General features: G+C 40.9%; 1 protein-coding gene across 1 annotated transcript in view; it reads right to left on the reverse strand.

Annotated features, from left to right (window-relative positions):
* Nucleotides 1-2,064: 2,064 nt before the first annotated feature.
* The window catches only part of Laptm4b (lysosomal protein transmembrane 4 beta), a 64,208-nt gene continuing 49,174 nt past the window's right edge, over nucleotides 2,065-17,098 (reverse strand). Inside the window, exon 7 of the mRNA XM_005316317.5 lies at nucleotides 2,065-2,966. Coding sequence (XP_005316374.1) covers nucleotides 2,889-2,966 — 78 coding nt within the window. The 3' untranslated portion in view covers nucleotides 2,065-2,888. The remainder of the gene's footprint in view (nucleotides 2,967-17,098) is intronic.

The raw sequence follows: 17,098 nt of genomic DNA on the forward strand, positions 1-17,098 counted from the left end.
TAATGCATCTTAAAAGAGGGGGGGGAAACAAAATGTTTTTATAGTCACGTTAGTTTTCCCCTATAATGAACACTCAGTTTGCATAGCAGTATTTTCTCAAAAGATGAATATTTCAAATATATCCCTCTTTAATGGCTATAGTCTTAAAGACAATCTATTGATATCGTTAGTAATAAATCATTGATTAACGATCTAAGGGTGGAGAAGCAAGATAAATGAAAAAAATGTAGTTTGGTTAAGCAATCAAATTAAACATGTATTTAGGTCCAGAACAGTGAGGGTAGGGGGAGGTTTTTGTTGTTGTTGTTTCTGCATTTTTGAGGATAACAGGATAGGAAGGGAGGCAAAGACATCAGACTCTGGGGAAGTGCTGCACAATTTTTAAATTTTTTTTTTACTTGTAGATGGACACAATCTTTGTTTTATTTATTTTTGTATGTGGTGCTGAGGATCAAACCCACTGCCTCACAGCGCTTAGCCACTGAGCTATACAGCCCCAGGCCCTGAACAAAATATTTATGTAGGAAGAAGTACAGGAAGCAGAGAACCTGTTGGCCTCTAACCTTTTGTCACCTTGGTACCCTGGAAGTCCAACCAGCTTGTTCAACGGAGGCCTATTTTTTTCTTTTTTCTAAAGGAGCGACAGATTATTCGTTAGTTGAAAGTGTTAAGTTTTGCCCTTCCCTACATGGTGTGGTGGCACGTTTGTACTTCCAGATGGAGGCAGGCATGACAAAAGACCTTAAAACTCTGGGTTCTACATGGGACGGGACTGGTGGATCCATTTGCAAACCTCTAGTGGTAGGCTCAATGTCAGGGTTAGAAAAATCAAGATTTAAAAAAAAAAAACTGGGGCTGGATATGTACCCCAGTTTGGTGAAGCACCTGCCAAACATGCCCCAAGCTGTGAGTTCAATTCCCAGCACCAAAAACAATTTTTTTGACTTTTTAATTAAAAAAAAAAAGAAAATCAGGGGTTCTCACCAGCAAAGTGCACAAGAAATATATAGGCATGAGGAAACAGTGAGGTAATGGCTGTTCTTCTTTCTATGTGAACAACAAAATAGGAGAAAGTGGCAGGATACCAAAATGGAATTTAGAATACATTTAAAAGAGAAGCTATTTATCTGTGTTAGTAATGAGACAAAAACAGACTTCCGGGGCTATGTAGACCTTGCTCTACAAGGTCATTTTAATGCCTTTTCATAGTGGAGGCAAAAAGAAAATGCCTCACTCTACAGAAGTAAATATGGAGGCTGCTCTTGAGTTTAGCCTGAGAACTGTTAAGAATCAAGTAAAAAACCAGCAACACCAACTCCCTGTGAGGATACTGGAGAATGCAGTGATAATCTGAAGTCCATAGTGCCACCTGGGTGCTGCATAAACCAGAAGAGCAGCCTTTGTTTCTCTCCAAAGATGCTACAGCATCTCAAGATCAGAACCCCTCTCCACTCAACCATGTATCATTTGCAAAACTTATTATGCAAAGAGATGGAAAATCATGAGGAACAATATGCAAGTAACGGTCATTTCCTAAATATGACTACATGGATCCAAGTTTGTGTGAATCTTTCACATTTAAACTTAGGGAAAAAAAAAAACAACTTATTTTTGTGGTGCTAGGGATATAACCTAGGGCTTTACACATATTATGCAAGCTCTCTACCACTGAGTGGAACCATGGGCCACCATACAGCTTCAAGGAACAGAATTTTTTAGATCCGAGTTTGTAAAAACCACTGAATGAGATTTAAAAACAACTAAGGTAGAATCAGGAATAAAATCTCCCCTCCACCTTTTATTTTAATGTCCCTTGGAATGTAGCAGTATCTCGATTGCTTATAAAAAATGCCGAACACCTGGTGCTTAGACCTAAAGGCTGGTGCAGGAATGCTAGAAGCTGGGGTCTGTTTGTACCCCATTCTTCTTGGTCGAAGAAGCCTGATTTTATCAAATACTACAATATTTTGAACATTTATGTATGAAACGAGCTATGAAGCCCACTCCTTTTACCGAATGGCCCTGCGGGGGCAGGAAGGGCACAATCACCACAGAATCAAAAGGTTATTTCTTGGAGGTGGGCGAATCTCACTTTAATTGCAAAAGCCTTCATTTACAGCACATTCAACAATGAACAAGCAGGAGAGCCGTTTTTTTGAACATATAAAAGTCCTTTGCCATTCAGGTAGTAGCAGGTCCCATGCGATGCCAAACCAATCAGTCCCTCCTCCAACGCAGAGGAGTAGTTTCTGTTCCCACAGCCTGGTATTGCCTAATCGTCTCCATTTAGCCCCCACCCCCATCCCGGGGAGGGAGGGGATGGAGGGTGGCTGAAATCCTTGACAAGTAAATTCCAATTGTTACTGAATTTAAGTCATAAAGGATAGTAGGAAACCTACTGTAACATATACATAAGGATTCCTGTTTATCTAATAAGAACAATGATCACATAATTAACATTCCTGTTTTCATAAGTTTGTTCTATACACCAAACGGTTTAAGAAAGGTGTTGTTTAATTTTGATCTCATATTTTCAAAAGAGAGGAGAATTGGAAAAAGTGTGACTAATTGCCCAGCTTTAGGGTCAAGCAGGTACAAAACCAGACTTCGGGGACTCAAGGTCTCTCTGTATTTTGGGGAAAGATGAATGGATCTGTTACTGCCTCACCCCTACTGAAAGAATCCTATAGCTACACTACCAAAGTGCTCTAGCTAAAGCATGTGTTCAAAACTACAGAGGGATTCAACTTAACATCTAAATTGTAAAATGTGACAATTCAAAAACAAACAAGCCTCTGAGAGCTCATCTCAGAATTGAAATTACAGAACTATTGCTCAGGTGTCTGAAAAGTTGAGCTGCTTGCTCTCAACTCCATCCACTCTCAGACTCAGGCAGACACGTAGGGTGGCGGTGGCTCCTTGGCAGCCCCATTCACCGTGGCATCATCATATGGGGGTAACAGCACCTAAGAAAAAGGAAAGATGAGAGTCATGTCTGCCCCACAGAGGTTCGGCTTTAATTAAACTTTTATGCAGTTAAACATTTTCCATACCCAGTACCACCTTCAATTTTTCATCAGGTGGATACATTTTCATGAGAGACTTTTTGAATCCTTAAAGAAGCAACTGGGGAGAGACTTTCAACCCCCTGAGTTTTTTTGAGCCCTTTCTACATGTGCCAACATGATCAAGGAAAAAGGAACAAGTGCCCGCCTAGGAACAAGGAAGCAAGGGTACCTCTAAAGAGGAAAAAGACTCCTTAGGTGAGTGTGCACAGGACAGGGCAGGGGCCTGATCCACCACAGGAACCACCCATGGTGAGCCCCACAGCACAGTGGGAATCGCAGGAGCTTTGGTATCAACATGGATTTGCAGCTTGGCTGAGCCACCGTTTTTATTAGCATAATCTGGGTAAGTTACTCAAGCTGTTACTACATCTGTGAAACAGGGAGATCTGAAAACTAGGTATATAAAATACCTAATTCTGCTTGGTGCCCACCTGTATGGTAGATGTGATTTACATGGCTGGAGAGGAACAAGAAAAGCACTGAACCTACTGATAATCTCCTTGTTCACATTTCTTTTTTTTTTTTAGAGAGAGAATTTTTTAATATTTATTTTTTAGTTCTCGGCAGACACAACATCTTTGTTTGTATGTGGTGCTGAGGATCGAACCCAGGCCGCACGCATGCCAGGCAAGCGCGCTACCGCTTGAGCCACATCCCCAGCCCCTCCTTGTTCACATTTCAAGTACAGAAAAATCTGCATATCATTGTTTATGAACTGTTAACAGAAGACATTGGTGATAAGGCTTTCTTGGATAGAAAACAAAACAAAGTACCATCTACCCAGTGTGCTGCCCTTCAGCCAAAAACATTTACTATCTATTTATTGTGTGGCAGGCAAGGCAGGTGCAAGAGCCCTTTAGGAGTTCAGAGATGGAATGAGAAAATAAAGCCTTATCTACCTCAAGTGCTGTGTGGAAAGAGAATATTAACGGACAAAACTATACTTAGTAGTTATGTTTTCTATTATGGGCGTCTCTGGGTGCTTGAAGTGGTAAATATTCATCAGTTTCATGAATTTTCATTTATCTGTCCCTTAGGCTCTGAGAGGAACAACATCAAGTTTGTCACAATTCTCTCTCCTAACCTTACACACACACACACACACACACACACACACACACACACACACACCCCTCCACCCCTCTCTAAGTCAACACACTTAACCTCTAACTTTTTCTCCCAGTCTTGGAGCTCCTGTTGGGTTCAAGCTGTCTTCCTTCTCCTGAGGGGGAAGCCTAGTACCTGTTTAAAGGCAGGAACTCGGGAGGAATAAATAAGTGGGGCATCATTTAGGCTGGCCCCCAAAGAACCCGTATGGTCCACTTGGTGGGAAGTGAAGCTGGCCATCTAAAGGAGAGGGCACCTGTGCTGGCTAGGTCCCAACCAGAAGGCAGAAGCCAAACAAAATTTAACAAGTTATTAACAGGGGATTGTAGAAATAGAGATTCGATTAAGAGAGTACAGATGAAAACCACTGGATAGCGGACAAACCTTCCATGTAGAACTGGGTCAGAATGGTCCACAGTCTCAGGTCAGGGCTTGTGTGTGTCAAGAAACACCTGCTATCAGAAGCTGTTCAAAGCAGTCCAGAGAAGCTAACGCCTAAAAATCTCTGGACCCCAGGTCTGAAAATTCTTTAGATTTATTCTCAGTGGGGTGGTTACATGCCAGTGTAGTTATACAGCAATTACTTTTTGTCCCATATCTTAGGTCAGATAGAGGTTTTACCAGTTTTTAACCACAGAAAACAGAAATAGTAACTTTTGCACAGTAAGCTTCCTTGAAGCAAAGTCTATGACAACATCTAGTTGCAAACCTGACTTTTACAACAAAGAGGAAGCTTCAAACTACAACGAGCTCTCTGCAGAAATCCTGCTGACATTACGAGAAGCTTAATTATAGTAGGGGTCCTCTTTGGTGGGTACTTTGTGGCTGCCATCAGTGTGTACAGGAGAAGCATGCCATTGCTGCTACTCCCACTCCCTACGAAGGCCAACAAGATCAGACACCCTGGGAACACACAGAAACTAGCCCTCCACTGTGACATGGCTGATGGGGTCAATACAGACAAAGCCTGGCCCCAGCAGGCTAGCAGGAGGCTCTGGAGCTGCAAAGCAGTAAGTGGATACCTGGCCCAGCATCCCATAGTCAATGGCGACAGGCCAGAATCATGGCCTTTGTTCCAGAAAGTGGTAATAAGATTGTGCTTGTGTCCTGGACACTTTATGCTTCAGGGACAAGAATCTGGGGCAAATGTTCAAATACCGACTGGGCTGTCAGGAAACGGAGCATTAGGATGTCAATCAGAGGCAAGGAGGCACATGCCAGTTCTCCCTACAAAGGAACCAGCTGCTCTCACATCCCACACACCCACCCATGCAGAGCGCCCCTGGGTACAGGGCTCTTGACAGCAGCAATACAAACCTGAGAACACACCCCTGTCTGCTGAAGAACTCTCAGTCCAGCAGGAGGCAGAACAGGCAGAAGGTGATATGATCAATGCGGGAGTGTCACAGGATGATGAGGAGGACAGACAGGGAAAACCAGTTTAGGCTGGGGGTCATGGAAGACCTACTGGGTTAAGTGGGAGGTGATCAGCAGAGGGAAGAGCACGATGATGGTTCTGGTAGACAGGTGGGGGAGGGAAACAGAGCGCTGTCTGGGAACTGTGAGGATCTGCTATGGTGGCTGCTGATGGGAGAAGTTGGGGAGCTTGGGAAGACAGTTGAGGGTTGAGCATGGAAAGCACCCTGGGTACCAACTCATGTTTATGCAGTTAAACATTTTCCATACCCAGTACCACCTACAATTTTTCACCAGGTGGATACTTTTTCATGAGAGACTTTTTGAATCCTTAAAGAAGCAACTGGGGAAAGCCAGTAGCAGCATCTCCACTAGGAATACCAAGTCCCAGCCTGAGCCGGGGGGAAAAATGTGCTGTGTTCTCCAAAACATATGCCGTGTTATCTGCCTCTATGCGCTTTAGGATGCTGTGCACACGTGTTAGATACAGTAACATGATAAGTAGAAACAGCTGGGATCAGAACTAAAAATATTAAATTTCGCATGACTGAGCTTCAGCACTATGTTCCAAAACCTCATTAAACAATTAATGGGCTCAGATCTATAATTATCTTTGGAGAAATTATCTTAAATTATCTTTTAAGTCACTTAAAAAGAGGTGAAATCGGCCATCATATCCAACCTTTTTTCTTTTTTACAGAGCAAAACGCAACACACAGTCCAAATTCTTCAAATTCTCAAAGATTAAACACAAAATTTTCTTTGAAAAACTTATCTGCTGCACATTTTCCTTCTGCTTGTCAAAGTAAAGCTTTTACACTGCATTTGGTAATCTATCCCTATATTCCTAGCTATTCAACTCCAAACTTGTTTTAAAGTTCCATCCACAATGGTACGTTAACATCCTGAGAGCCTTTTCTTGGAAACACTCTGTTGCCTTTAGTTCTCAATCCAAAGCTAAGATGCCTAAGAATTTCTCCTACTGAAGTTGCTGACATCTACCCCCCCACACACACACACACACTAAATGCTGACTGTAAAATTTTCTTCACATGACACCTCTTTTGCTATCAGACTACTTTAAAAGGTTCTCCAGATGGAACTAACTTTAAATCTTTGAAGGCACAGCATTGTCTCCTGATCTCAGTGATGTTGACACCAGGCTGACTTAATGGAAAGGTTGGCAAAGTAAGGGTTCCCTTTCTGCTTCTATGCCATCTGCTAACACTGAAAAGACTTGTCTATGTTCCTTTTCTACAAGGGTCAGTGAAGTCTGTGGAAATCTGAGAAGAAATTTCTCAGGTCAAATAATATTAAATGTGCCAATTAAGATGCTATATAGGGACTGGAGCTGTGGCTCAGTGTTGAGCACTTTCCTAGCATGTGTGAGGCCCTGGGTTCGATTCTCAGCACCACATATAAATAAATGAATAAAGATCCATCAACATCTAAAAAAAAATATTTTTTTAAAAAAAATGCTATATAAAGGCTGCGGGTATAGCTCAGTTGGTAGAGTGCTTGCTTGTCATGCACAAGGTCCTGGGTCCAATCCACAGCACCACCACCAAAAAAAAAAAAAAAGAGGTGAAAATGCAATTATTTTGACATTTTTTTAAGTTGGCATTATCTCTGAGGACTGAGAATATGTCAATCTAAAGCCACTGCTAAGTGGTAGCTATGCAATTCTTTCTTTCTAACCGTGACCAGGGACATAACACAGCCCAGCAACATTCAATACAACTAAATTCCAGCCTAAGCAGAGTGCCTTGAAGCTATCTCAGCATGACCTTAACTACAGAGTGAGTGATGACAGTGTGAGCCCTCCACACAGATGGAAAAAGCTGTGGACAGAAGGCACCTGGGGTTCTCTAGGAAGATTACTATCTATCGCTACAGATTCCCTTCTCCTTGAGTGGCTAAGTGAGGTGACAAGTAGCAAAGAAGGTCATTCATGTCACTTTGACTCTGATGCGACTCAGAGTGTTACCAGAGCAAAAAGAATGAAGATTCTTTTTAGTGACATCATGGTATTAAAGGTGCAAAGTCTGACCAGAGGCAATTCCAACTGGACATAAATTTCACAAGCCAGGGGCTGAGGTTTGTGGCTCAGTGGTTGTGTCCACCTAAAACTAACAAATAAATATTAATTTTTTTTCCCACAAGCCATTAAAATGCTCAAAGGAAAGAACTAGAACCATGCTCCTCTACTCAACAACAGAGACATCTTCTGAGAAATGTGTTGTCCTTGTATGGAACTCACAGCATGTACTTAAACTAAGTGGGCTACAATATAATCTCTCTTTTTTAAAATATATATATATTTTTTAGTTGTAGATGGATACAACATCTTCACTTTTTTTTTTTAAATGTGGTGCTTAGGATTGAACCCAGTGCCTCACACATGCACACGTGAGGCAAGCGCTCACCCACTGAGCTATAACCCCAGTCCCAAGGCAATATAATCTTATGGGAATACCATCATCTGTATGGTTTGTTGTAGACTGAAACGCTATCATGTAGTGCCTCATTGTATTTACTGGGGAAACTAGAAAATATTTAGGTACTAGGGTAAAACTGGACTTTTAATGTAATGTAATATCATGGGTCCGTCATTGAAGGCCTATTTGGAATTCCAGAGCTGGTAGGATGACAGTCCTAAAGGTTACTATGGGTAAGTTATGTTAAAAGACAGGCTGATCATGCTCATGGGTTCTTGGGGATCCAAAGGTGGACTGTTAGGAACCCAGGAGTCTCCTGCAACTATACACCAAATTTTCTATCTATGCATTTATTTTCCAGAAAGGGGGTCCAGAGTTTTCACCAGGCGAGTGGTAGATGTACCAATGAGTTTCTGTAGGGGCTTGGAAAATGTGTCACTCACTGAGAGAAGCAAATCTTGACATAAGGAAGGGCAACGGGGACTGGACGTGTGTAGTACAGACCCTTAACAAAGCCAACAGGGAGACTGTGCTGTGTGAAGCCACTACCTCAGAGGTAACATGTTATCACAGGGAAGACCCCCCTCCTGTGAAGACCAACCCCCACATATTACAATCTAGAAGAATCCAAAACACGAGAGGAAGCAGAGAAGTAGGAAGCCATGAGGTGCCAAGGAAGCAAATGCGTGCAATGGGGAAAGGAACGACTCCCCTCCTTCACACCATGCCCTTCACGGCCCCCGCGCAGCCCAGGTCTGTCCCGTGCTGATTTCTATGACTCCCAGCATAGCACGCTCGTTACCAATCCAATCCTTTCTCCCCAACTTTCTCTCTGCTGGCATGTTTTTCTTTCTCATGTCACTCTATACACAGTCCAAACAGCCCACAGCTCAAGTTAAATTCACTTTCATCATGGAGAGTTGAAATATTCCAGTCCTGGTTTCTTGGCTTTTCTATGCAACCATGGTACAATAAACGTTCTGGAAATTTAAAAAGCACTACAATGATACATTTTCATATTCTCTATAGATTATAGAGTGACACTGTAAATGGCCCTCCACTGTGTTGCTCTCCTAAGACACTTTTTTTACTTATATACTATGTTGGACTATAACTGTCATGATTACTTTTCTCCAAAAAGTTTCTGATATTTCTGTGCCCTTTCTCAGTGCTGGTTGTTAGAGGTGTGTTCATGTTTTGAGTTCTGTCACTCAGTAGACTGATGACTGTGGTCAATCAATATGGTAATGGATAGTCCAAAGGGTACGTGAAATCTGACTGGGGTTCAACCCCCAGCTTTATGATTTATGAAGCCTGGGGTCCTGGGTAAGTTATTTAATCTACATGAAATTCAGTCTTTATATCTATAAAATAAGACCCATGGTAGTCACCCCTCAACGGGCTGTAAGGCTTTAAGTGAGGGAACACAACTAAAAATAAATGCACTGAGCATAGGCTCGGCATTTGGGTGCTCAATAAAGGGTAACATCACTCCAACTGCACCAAGATACTCCATGTAGTATTGTCTATACCAGTTCAACTGTATATCTTCCTTAAAAAAGTGACAATAAATTGTAAGCCCTTTACTCAATAGGGTTAGCAAAGAGATTCTTTTTCCTTCCTCAGCTCCAGTGGTTGCAAAATGTGCTAGAAGCTGACTTGAAGAGCTACCGTTGAGCCATGCACATTGAAGCAAGTAGGTGGATGGATAAAGACCTACCATGAACCCTGGCAATGTGACAGACAGTGCCATACATGGGATGCTGAGTCACAGCACATAAGGCTTCTGGAAAACCTTGTGCCAGCCCTGCAAAGTAGTCATCTGGCTAGCATTGTGAGTGCACCTTCAAAAGGCCACACTGTTCTATCAAGACATTAGCTTTAGGATAGTAGGAAACCTGGTAAGACTACGGAATCCATGACTCTAAACCCAGTTCCCCAAAGTAACTGAACAATAAGAAAAACAAAAGGGATCCCACTTTTCCTGGAGGCTACAAGTCTGTAAGAGTTGTGAGCACAGAGACACAACTAAAATCCAAAGTGACATTTGGTTGAAACATCACCTCCAGTATTCCACCCCTTAACCACACACAGCTGAGGACCTACCTGAAGCCAGGCATGGACTAGGTGGCACAGAGGAGGACTGAAGATACCTGACTCCACTGGAGAAGGATGCCCATGCTCATCACAAGAGGGAAGAATATATGGAAAGTGGGGTCACAAAGACCTTATGTGCAAAGATGCAGGTTGTTTGCTATAGTTGGCAAGTTGGTCCTAGTTACCCACATTTCTGTTTGCCTTGGCTCAAACTGGGAGTGTCCGTGACCTCTTCTCAAGTTCCACAAATTGTTAGGCAGTTCACAAAACTCAAGGAAACACATTTTCAGGCTTATTATAAAGATACATGATAAAGGAGAGATGGTGAGCCAGTTGAAGAGGCAAACAGGCTGAGGTCTGCCAGAGCCCTGAGGGCAAGCATCCTGGTGGAGTTGGAGGTGGGGGTGCACCTGGATGTGTTCCTCAAATCTGAAGCTCTCCAAACCCCATCTACGGGATTTTTATGGAGGCATCATCACACAGGCATGATGGATAATTAATTCAAGCTCTGGCACTTCCCACAGGATGAGGGTGGGGCTGGAATTTTCAAGTTTCTAATCAATGTTTGGTCTCCCTGATGACTGCCCCTGTCCTGAATCTACCCAGAAGCTCATTAAGGGCTGCTTAATTAAAATGAAAAATACTCCTAAATCATCCAAGAAATTCCAAGGATTTTAGAGACCCTGTGTCAGGAACCAGTAGCAGAAACCAAACTATAGTTTGTTAAATACAAGTTTGATCTAGATTTGTAAGCCAAATAATAAATGAGGGAGAATTAACATTTTCTCAGGAAAAAGGTATCCTTATAAAGAACCAAAAGATTAGGTGGCGCTATTTGCCAACATTCTTGCAGGTGGGGAAACTGAACCCGGGTCTACTCAGGCTAAATAAATTCTCTGGGATGGTTCAAATTTTCCTACAGTTACCTAGAAAACAGCTTAAATGTCAATAAACTACGTAGAACAAATGTAGCCTGCCACCTGCTTTTCTGTGTGTGGCCTGGGAGCTGGAAATGATTTTTATATCATCTGATGGTTGGGAAAATGTGTACAATGTGTGAAAATTACCATTTTAGCATCTTTAAATAAAATTTCACCAGATACAACCACCCAAATGTGCTTACACACTGTGTATGTCTGCTTCTGCACTACTACAGCAGCACTGAATGACAGAAGTCATATAGTCCAGAAGCCGAAAGCATGACCCACAATGCCAAAACTTTTATACCTGGCCCTTTATAGAAAAGATGTACCCTTGCCTGACCCAAGGGGAAACATTACTCCAAATTCAGACATTGGAAGATATGACGATGTCAGCTGGTAAGTACACAGCCCCAAAATAGTCCCACTCTTAAAGAGGCACTGAAGTCTTCCAAAGTTCCATTTAAATTAATCACAAGTAGCCAAAACATTGGTTTTTCTCTTTTTCACCAGTTGTTGTACCCCAACCATGAGTCTCCAGTAATCTGTTTAAAACAGGCAGGGTTTACATTAAATGCCTGGGTTATGGTTTAAAATAATAGGTGTCTCATGTATGAGACAATGCAGAAGACTTAGAGGCAAAATGATTCAGTTACAAAAGTCTTAACCTAATCAGTAAATTAATGCCCTGACAGGAATTAAATGAGTGGTAACTGTAGGCTGGTAGGGTGGAGGTGGTGGAGGTGGGTCCTCGGGACTTTTTATTTTTTAGATTTTTTTTTTTTTTGAGAGAGAGAGAGGGAGGGAGGGAGGAAGGGAGGGAGAGAGAGGGGGGGAGTGGGAGAGAGAAAGAGAGAGAGAATTTTTAATATTTACTTATTTTTTAGTTTTCGGCAGACACAACATCTTTGTTGGTATGTGGTGCTGAGGACTGAACCCGGGCCGCATGCATGCCAGGAGAGCACGCTACCGCTTGAGCCACATCCCCAGCCCATCGGGACTATCTTTGGAGTATATTTGGTTAGCTGAGCTTACTCTATTCTCTGTTTCCTGAGCATCATGTGAGCTACTTCCCTCCACCACACTCTTCTGCCACAATGCTCTGCCTCACCTTGAGCCCTGAGCTAGCTGTCTAAGGAACAAGACCTCTGAAACTGTGAGCACCCATCTAAAATTGTTCTTGTCAGGTCTTTTAGTCACAGCAGAGAAAAAGCTGACTAAAACAGCTTATCTTAAACTGGTCATGTCAATTTGCCCATTTAGATATGAGCTTCCTTTATTTAGGTTGAGGAAGGAGGTGGCAGGCAGCTGAATCATGACTCTCCATGATTAAATGAAATAACCACCTGACTTTTGGGATGGACTTACCACAAATGGCAAGTCCGGGCTTATTTTTAAGAACTAAAATAACTGTTTCCAATTTTTTGAAAGCCTCCACATGTAAACAAATAAATACACACATACATGTAACTACCTATTTTTTATTCTAAGGCACACAAATTTCTGAACTTAGGCTACGCCTTATCATTGATAGCATCTACAGCTCCTAAAATAATGTTACAGAAGCTCTGGTGGCATCCTGTATTCAAGAACCTAACATACCAAGAGATAGGGAGAGCATGAACAAATTTTGGGGAATCCTAATAAAAAACTTTCTTCCCACCTACAGGAACCGTTTCTAAAGGCAAATAAGATAAAAGTTGATTTAATCTTCAAGTCACTGCAAAACTACTGTAATCTGTCCTCTCCTGACATTACAGGAGAGTAATAAGTAATTTCCATTAATTCTCAGCAGAGAAGCTATTAAAAAATTCTTATAGATTATATTCATAATATAGAATTAGTACTTTGAATCTTTCAAATTGGGTCCAAAAGTTCTCACAGGTAAAATATTTAGAAAAGTTAACATCAAAATAATATGGCAGTCTAAAATGAAAATGTTTTTACACATTTAAATACTTACATAAATATTAGATATTAAATGCTGAGAAAATAGAAGGAATGCACAGTGAATTATCATCACAGTAACCCCATCAGTCATCAACTGCTCTCTTTCGGTGCCCCCTAAGCCTGACTGAATGTGCTTTGCCACCTACCATACACATCTCCTTAGTGACACACCATTCCAGCCAGGGGGTTCTAATGACTGGCTGTCAGCTGTGGCCTGAGGCTTAGGCAGGAAAAGGAGGGCTACTCAGACCCTCAGATCCCCATTTTACCTGTATCCTCTTCTCACCAACTTCCTGTCTCCCTTGTATTAATGAGAACAGAGAAACATCTATCTCCTCCTCCCCCTACCCAACAAACCAACTGTGGAAGTTTCTATTATTTCTTCATATCTGTCACCATAATAGAAACCTCTATATTAAATCATCATAACCTCTTTTTAAATCATCATAAGCCTTTCTTCTGCTATTATACAGTCAGTAATCATTTTAGTAACAATAAATACATTTTACCAAGTGGATATACCCTTATTTAACCAAACCATTCCCCAATTATTAGACAATTAGGCTGGATACTATTGCTACTAAAAGCAATGCTACATGAACATCTTATACATTTTTTATTACTTCCTTAAGATAGATTCCCAGAAACCCTTCCTAGAATGTTTAAAAAAATTTAAAAAATAAAATCCAATGCCTCATCTGTCCCTACAATAAAATCAATATGGACTTTATTTGGGGTATGTGTAATTAAATCAGAAATCAAATTGTGTATTATAATTTGCAGCAAAACAAGTGCTTTAAAACAATCTATATTTTACTGATAGAATATTAGAATATTGTACAGAGGAAAGAAATAGGAGCCAAGTAAATGCAACACAGTGTCCCCTGAACCTACCTACATAAAAGTGGAGAAAATCTCAGGGGGCATCTAGTCCAGCCTCACACAAGATGCTATCATATTAGAATTAGCGAAAGTATGTCTGAGGCCATGTACATATTAGGTAGATGCAGGAACTGGGTTATGAGAAGCAGGATTACCTAACATAGCTAGTTTGCTTTTTAGCCTTTATTTTCTTCTACCTCCTTCCTCTGAGTCAGTGGCAATCATAATCCCAAAAGATGCCTTTCCAAATGCCATAATCCTAAATGTTCAAATCTCAAAAAATTAAAAGCCCTAAAAATCATAATCCCAAATGCTGAAATCCTAAAAACCATAACTCTTATTAAAAAAAATAATTAAGTTTATATATGTGAAATAGAAAGCTAAATCCTGGAGTACACACAGGAGAGGGGGATCATTTTAGGGGAAAGAATATCTAGAAACCTGGTAAAGCAATATATTGAATCACAGAAGAATTTTTAAAAGAGCAACATCAAGATCGTGAATGTCTTCCCTGAGGACAGAAAATGGCTGTTCCTCACAATGGAAGACTGTATACAGTCAGTGATCAGGATCATCAGCCAGCTCTATGGACCACCTCTGTGCAATCGCCCATAATCCACCCTGTTAATATACTTTTTCACAAGTCAAATTTTCTCTTTTTTCTTTGGACTCCACAAAAGAACACTGTCCCAATGCTGATTTTGTGCCTAAGCATTGTGTGTGCATGTAAAAATATCCAAACTTCCTCAGTAAAACTTCCTCATCATTTAGTACATCTGTGTTTGATAAAGATAAAATCTCTCAGGAAGGACCTCAACTCTTTGGGCAACTGCATATGCAGTGGTAACCCATGGTGGTTTTTAATATTTACTTTTTAGTTGTAGTTGGACACAATACCTTTATTTATTTTTTTTTTTATGGTGCTGAGGATCGAACCCTGGGCCTCACATGTGCTAGGTGAGTGCTCTACCACTGGGCCACAACCCCAGCCCCCATGGTGATTATTAATTGATCTCAAAGGACTTATGTTTCCATCATGATATTTCAAATGACCATGAAGTTGTATGCACAATTACCAACCACAGTGATATTCATCATTTATACATTTTGCGTTTTGACTTCGATCCTCAGCACCACATACAAAGATGTTGTGTCCGCCGAAAACTAAAAAAATAAAAATTCTCTCTCTTAAAAAAAAAAAGTAGCCTATGAAATGTTCTGTCAGTTTTTTAAAAAGTAAATTGTCATTTAAAATTCTTTAGAAAATTTAAAAAAAATTTTTCCAGAATTATATTTTCATAATTTTTATCTTTAAGGATTTTAAACTTTATAGACTGATCTTTGAGGATTTTAACATTTGGGATTATGGTGTTTGGGACTGTGTCTTTCAGGATTATGACACAAAACCCTGAGTCACGTTCCTCTCCTTCCCACTGTACTAAAAAGCAAAAACTAACAAACACCCAACAAAAACTAGCAAATGCCACTGATTTCAGCTCCCCTACTACTTACTGCCTTGGACCTAACCTCCAACCACCTTAACTCCGGAATTAGCCTACCACCTGCTCTCTTGGCTTCAGTGAGAGTGTTGCTCAGTGGTTGAGTGCCCCTGGGTTCAATCCCCCAAAATAAAAGGCAGTGAAATTAATAAATGGTGTCTGAAATTCCAATTCCAGATAAAAGAATTACATGGCGCTGGGGATGTGGCTCAGAGGTTTACAATCTTAGGAACAATCTTAGGAACGCCATCCCTTTGTGTTTTTGAGACAGGGTTTCGCTCAGTTGCTTAGGGCCTCTCTAAGTTGCAAGGCAGGCCTCAAACTTATGATCCTGCTGTCTCAGCCTCCCAAGCTGCAGATTATAGTAGGTGCCACTGTGCCCAGCAAATTCCCTATGTTTGGTTTTAACAAAATATTGGGGACTACCCTGGCCTAAGTCTTAGTATTAGAAACACAAGGTTGTATAATTAAAATTGTTTTTAAAACCTTGATTTACATACAGTTTAATGTAAAAGAAAACCTGCATATAAAGTGTTTTTCCTCTTAGGGCTATAGCTGGATGGCAGATTATGTGATATGTATCTACAAGTGATTTCAATAAAAGAGGGTACATCTCCCAAGGCACAAACACTGCTGGGGCCCCAGAAAGGTGACTCAAAGGGGCACCTTAGGATATTTTAAACTTTTAAAGGAAATACATCAATACTTCTTAAACATTGCACTGACTACTGCTAAGTCATTTAGACATTAAAAAAAAAAAAAACAGTTAAGCAACTATTTTCATGGCTTATGAGTGCTGTTGGGAAAAAAAAATCTCCAACCCCTAAGGCATCATAAACTCAGAGTTTGCGACCCCTAGGAATCCCCTTCAAGGTTTTTGCTTTGCTTTGGTTTGAACACTGGAGGAGAGATTAACATTGGGAATCATCTCTAATATCTAATAACTCTGATTTATGAGGATAAAATATCCTCTGAGCCGAATTTGGGAAAGTACATATCTGGATAATAACATGTGTACTGTTTTAGAGAAGGATAAAAAGCACATTTATTTTCTACCAACAAGAGTCCCAGTATCGTTCCACAGAGGTCAACATGAATCTACTTAGCCTGGGAGAAGAGCCATCTGGTATAGTATCTGGAAGGAAGTGAAAGCCAGGCACGACATGTTAGTAAGTCAATGTGGCTTCCCTATAAAGATAGGGACAAAGGAGAAACATACATTATTAGGTGTGATGAGATTCTTAATGTAGCTATGAGACAAGGGAAAATAGCAAAACTAGATCTTTCCAACCACCAATAGGGTCTCTGAGGGAGGCTTCAGTACATTTGATTTGCTTCAATTAGGATGCTAACACCAACTCCTTTAGTTTTGGCCAAGACAATCTTTAAAGAAGCAGTACTCAGGCTAAAAGGGAAAAAAAAAAGTGTCCTCCAACCCTAAAAGTCCAGATTACAGTCTCTAGATATTATCTCTCATCAAAAGGAAGCAAGACTCCTGAAAAATGGCTGATTCCAGGTCTGGGGAAAAAAAAAATAGCTATGTAGAGAGAGTTTTAATTTTTTGCCCTTTGAAAGATGAGAAAGAGAGAGGGAGGGAGGGGGGGGGAGAGAGAGAGAAAGACAGACAGACAGACAGACAGACAGAGAACAATTCATATCACAAGTACTAATGGGTAGCCAAACAGCTCATGAAGGGAAAAGGTTTCTCTTTATAAAATATT

This window comes from Ictidomys tridecemlineatus, chromosome 7 (assembly GCF_052094955.1).
Source record: "Ictidomys tridecemlineatus isolate mIctTri1 chromosome 7, mIctTri1.hap1, whole genome shotgun sequence".
NCBI classification, from domain to species: domain Eukaryota; kingdom Metazoa; phylum Chordata; class Mammalia; order Rodentia; family Sciuridae; genus Ictidomys; species Ictidomys tridecemlineatus.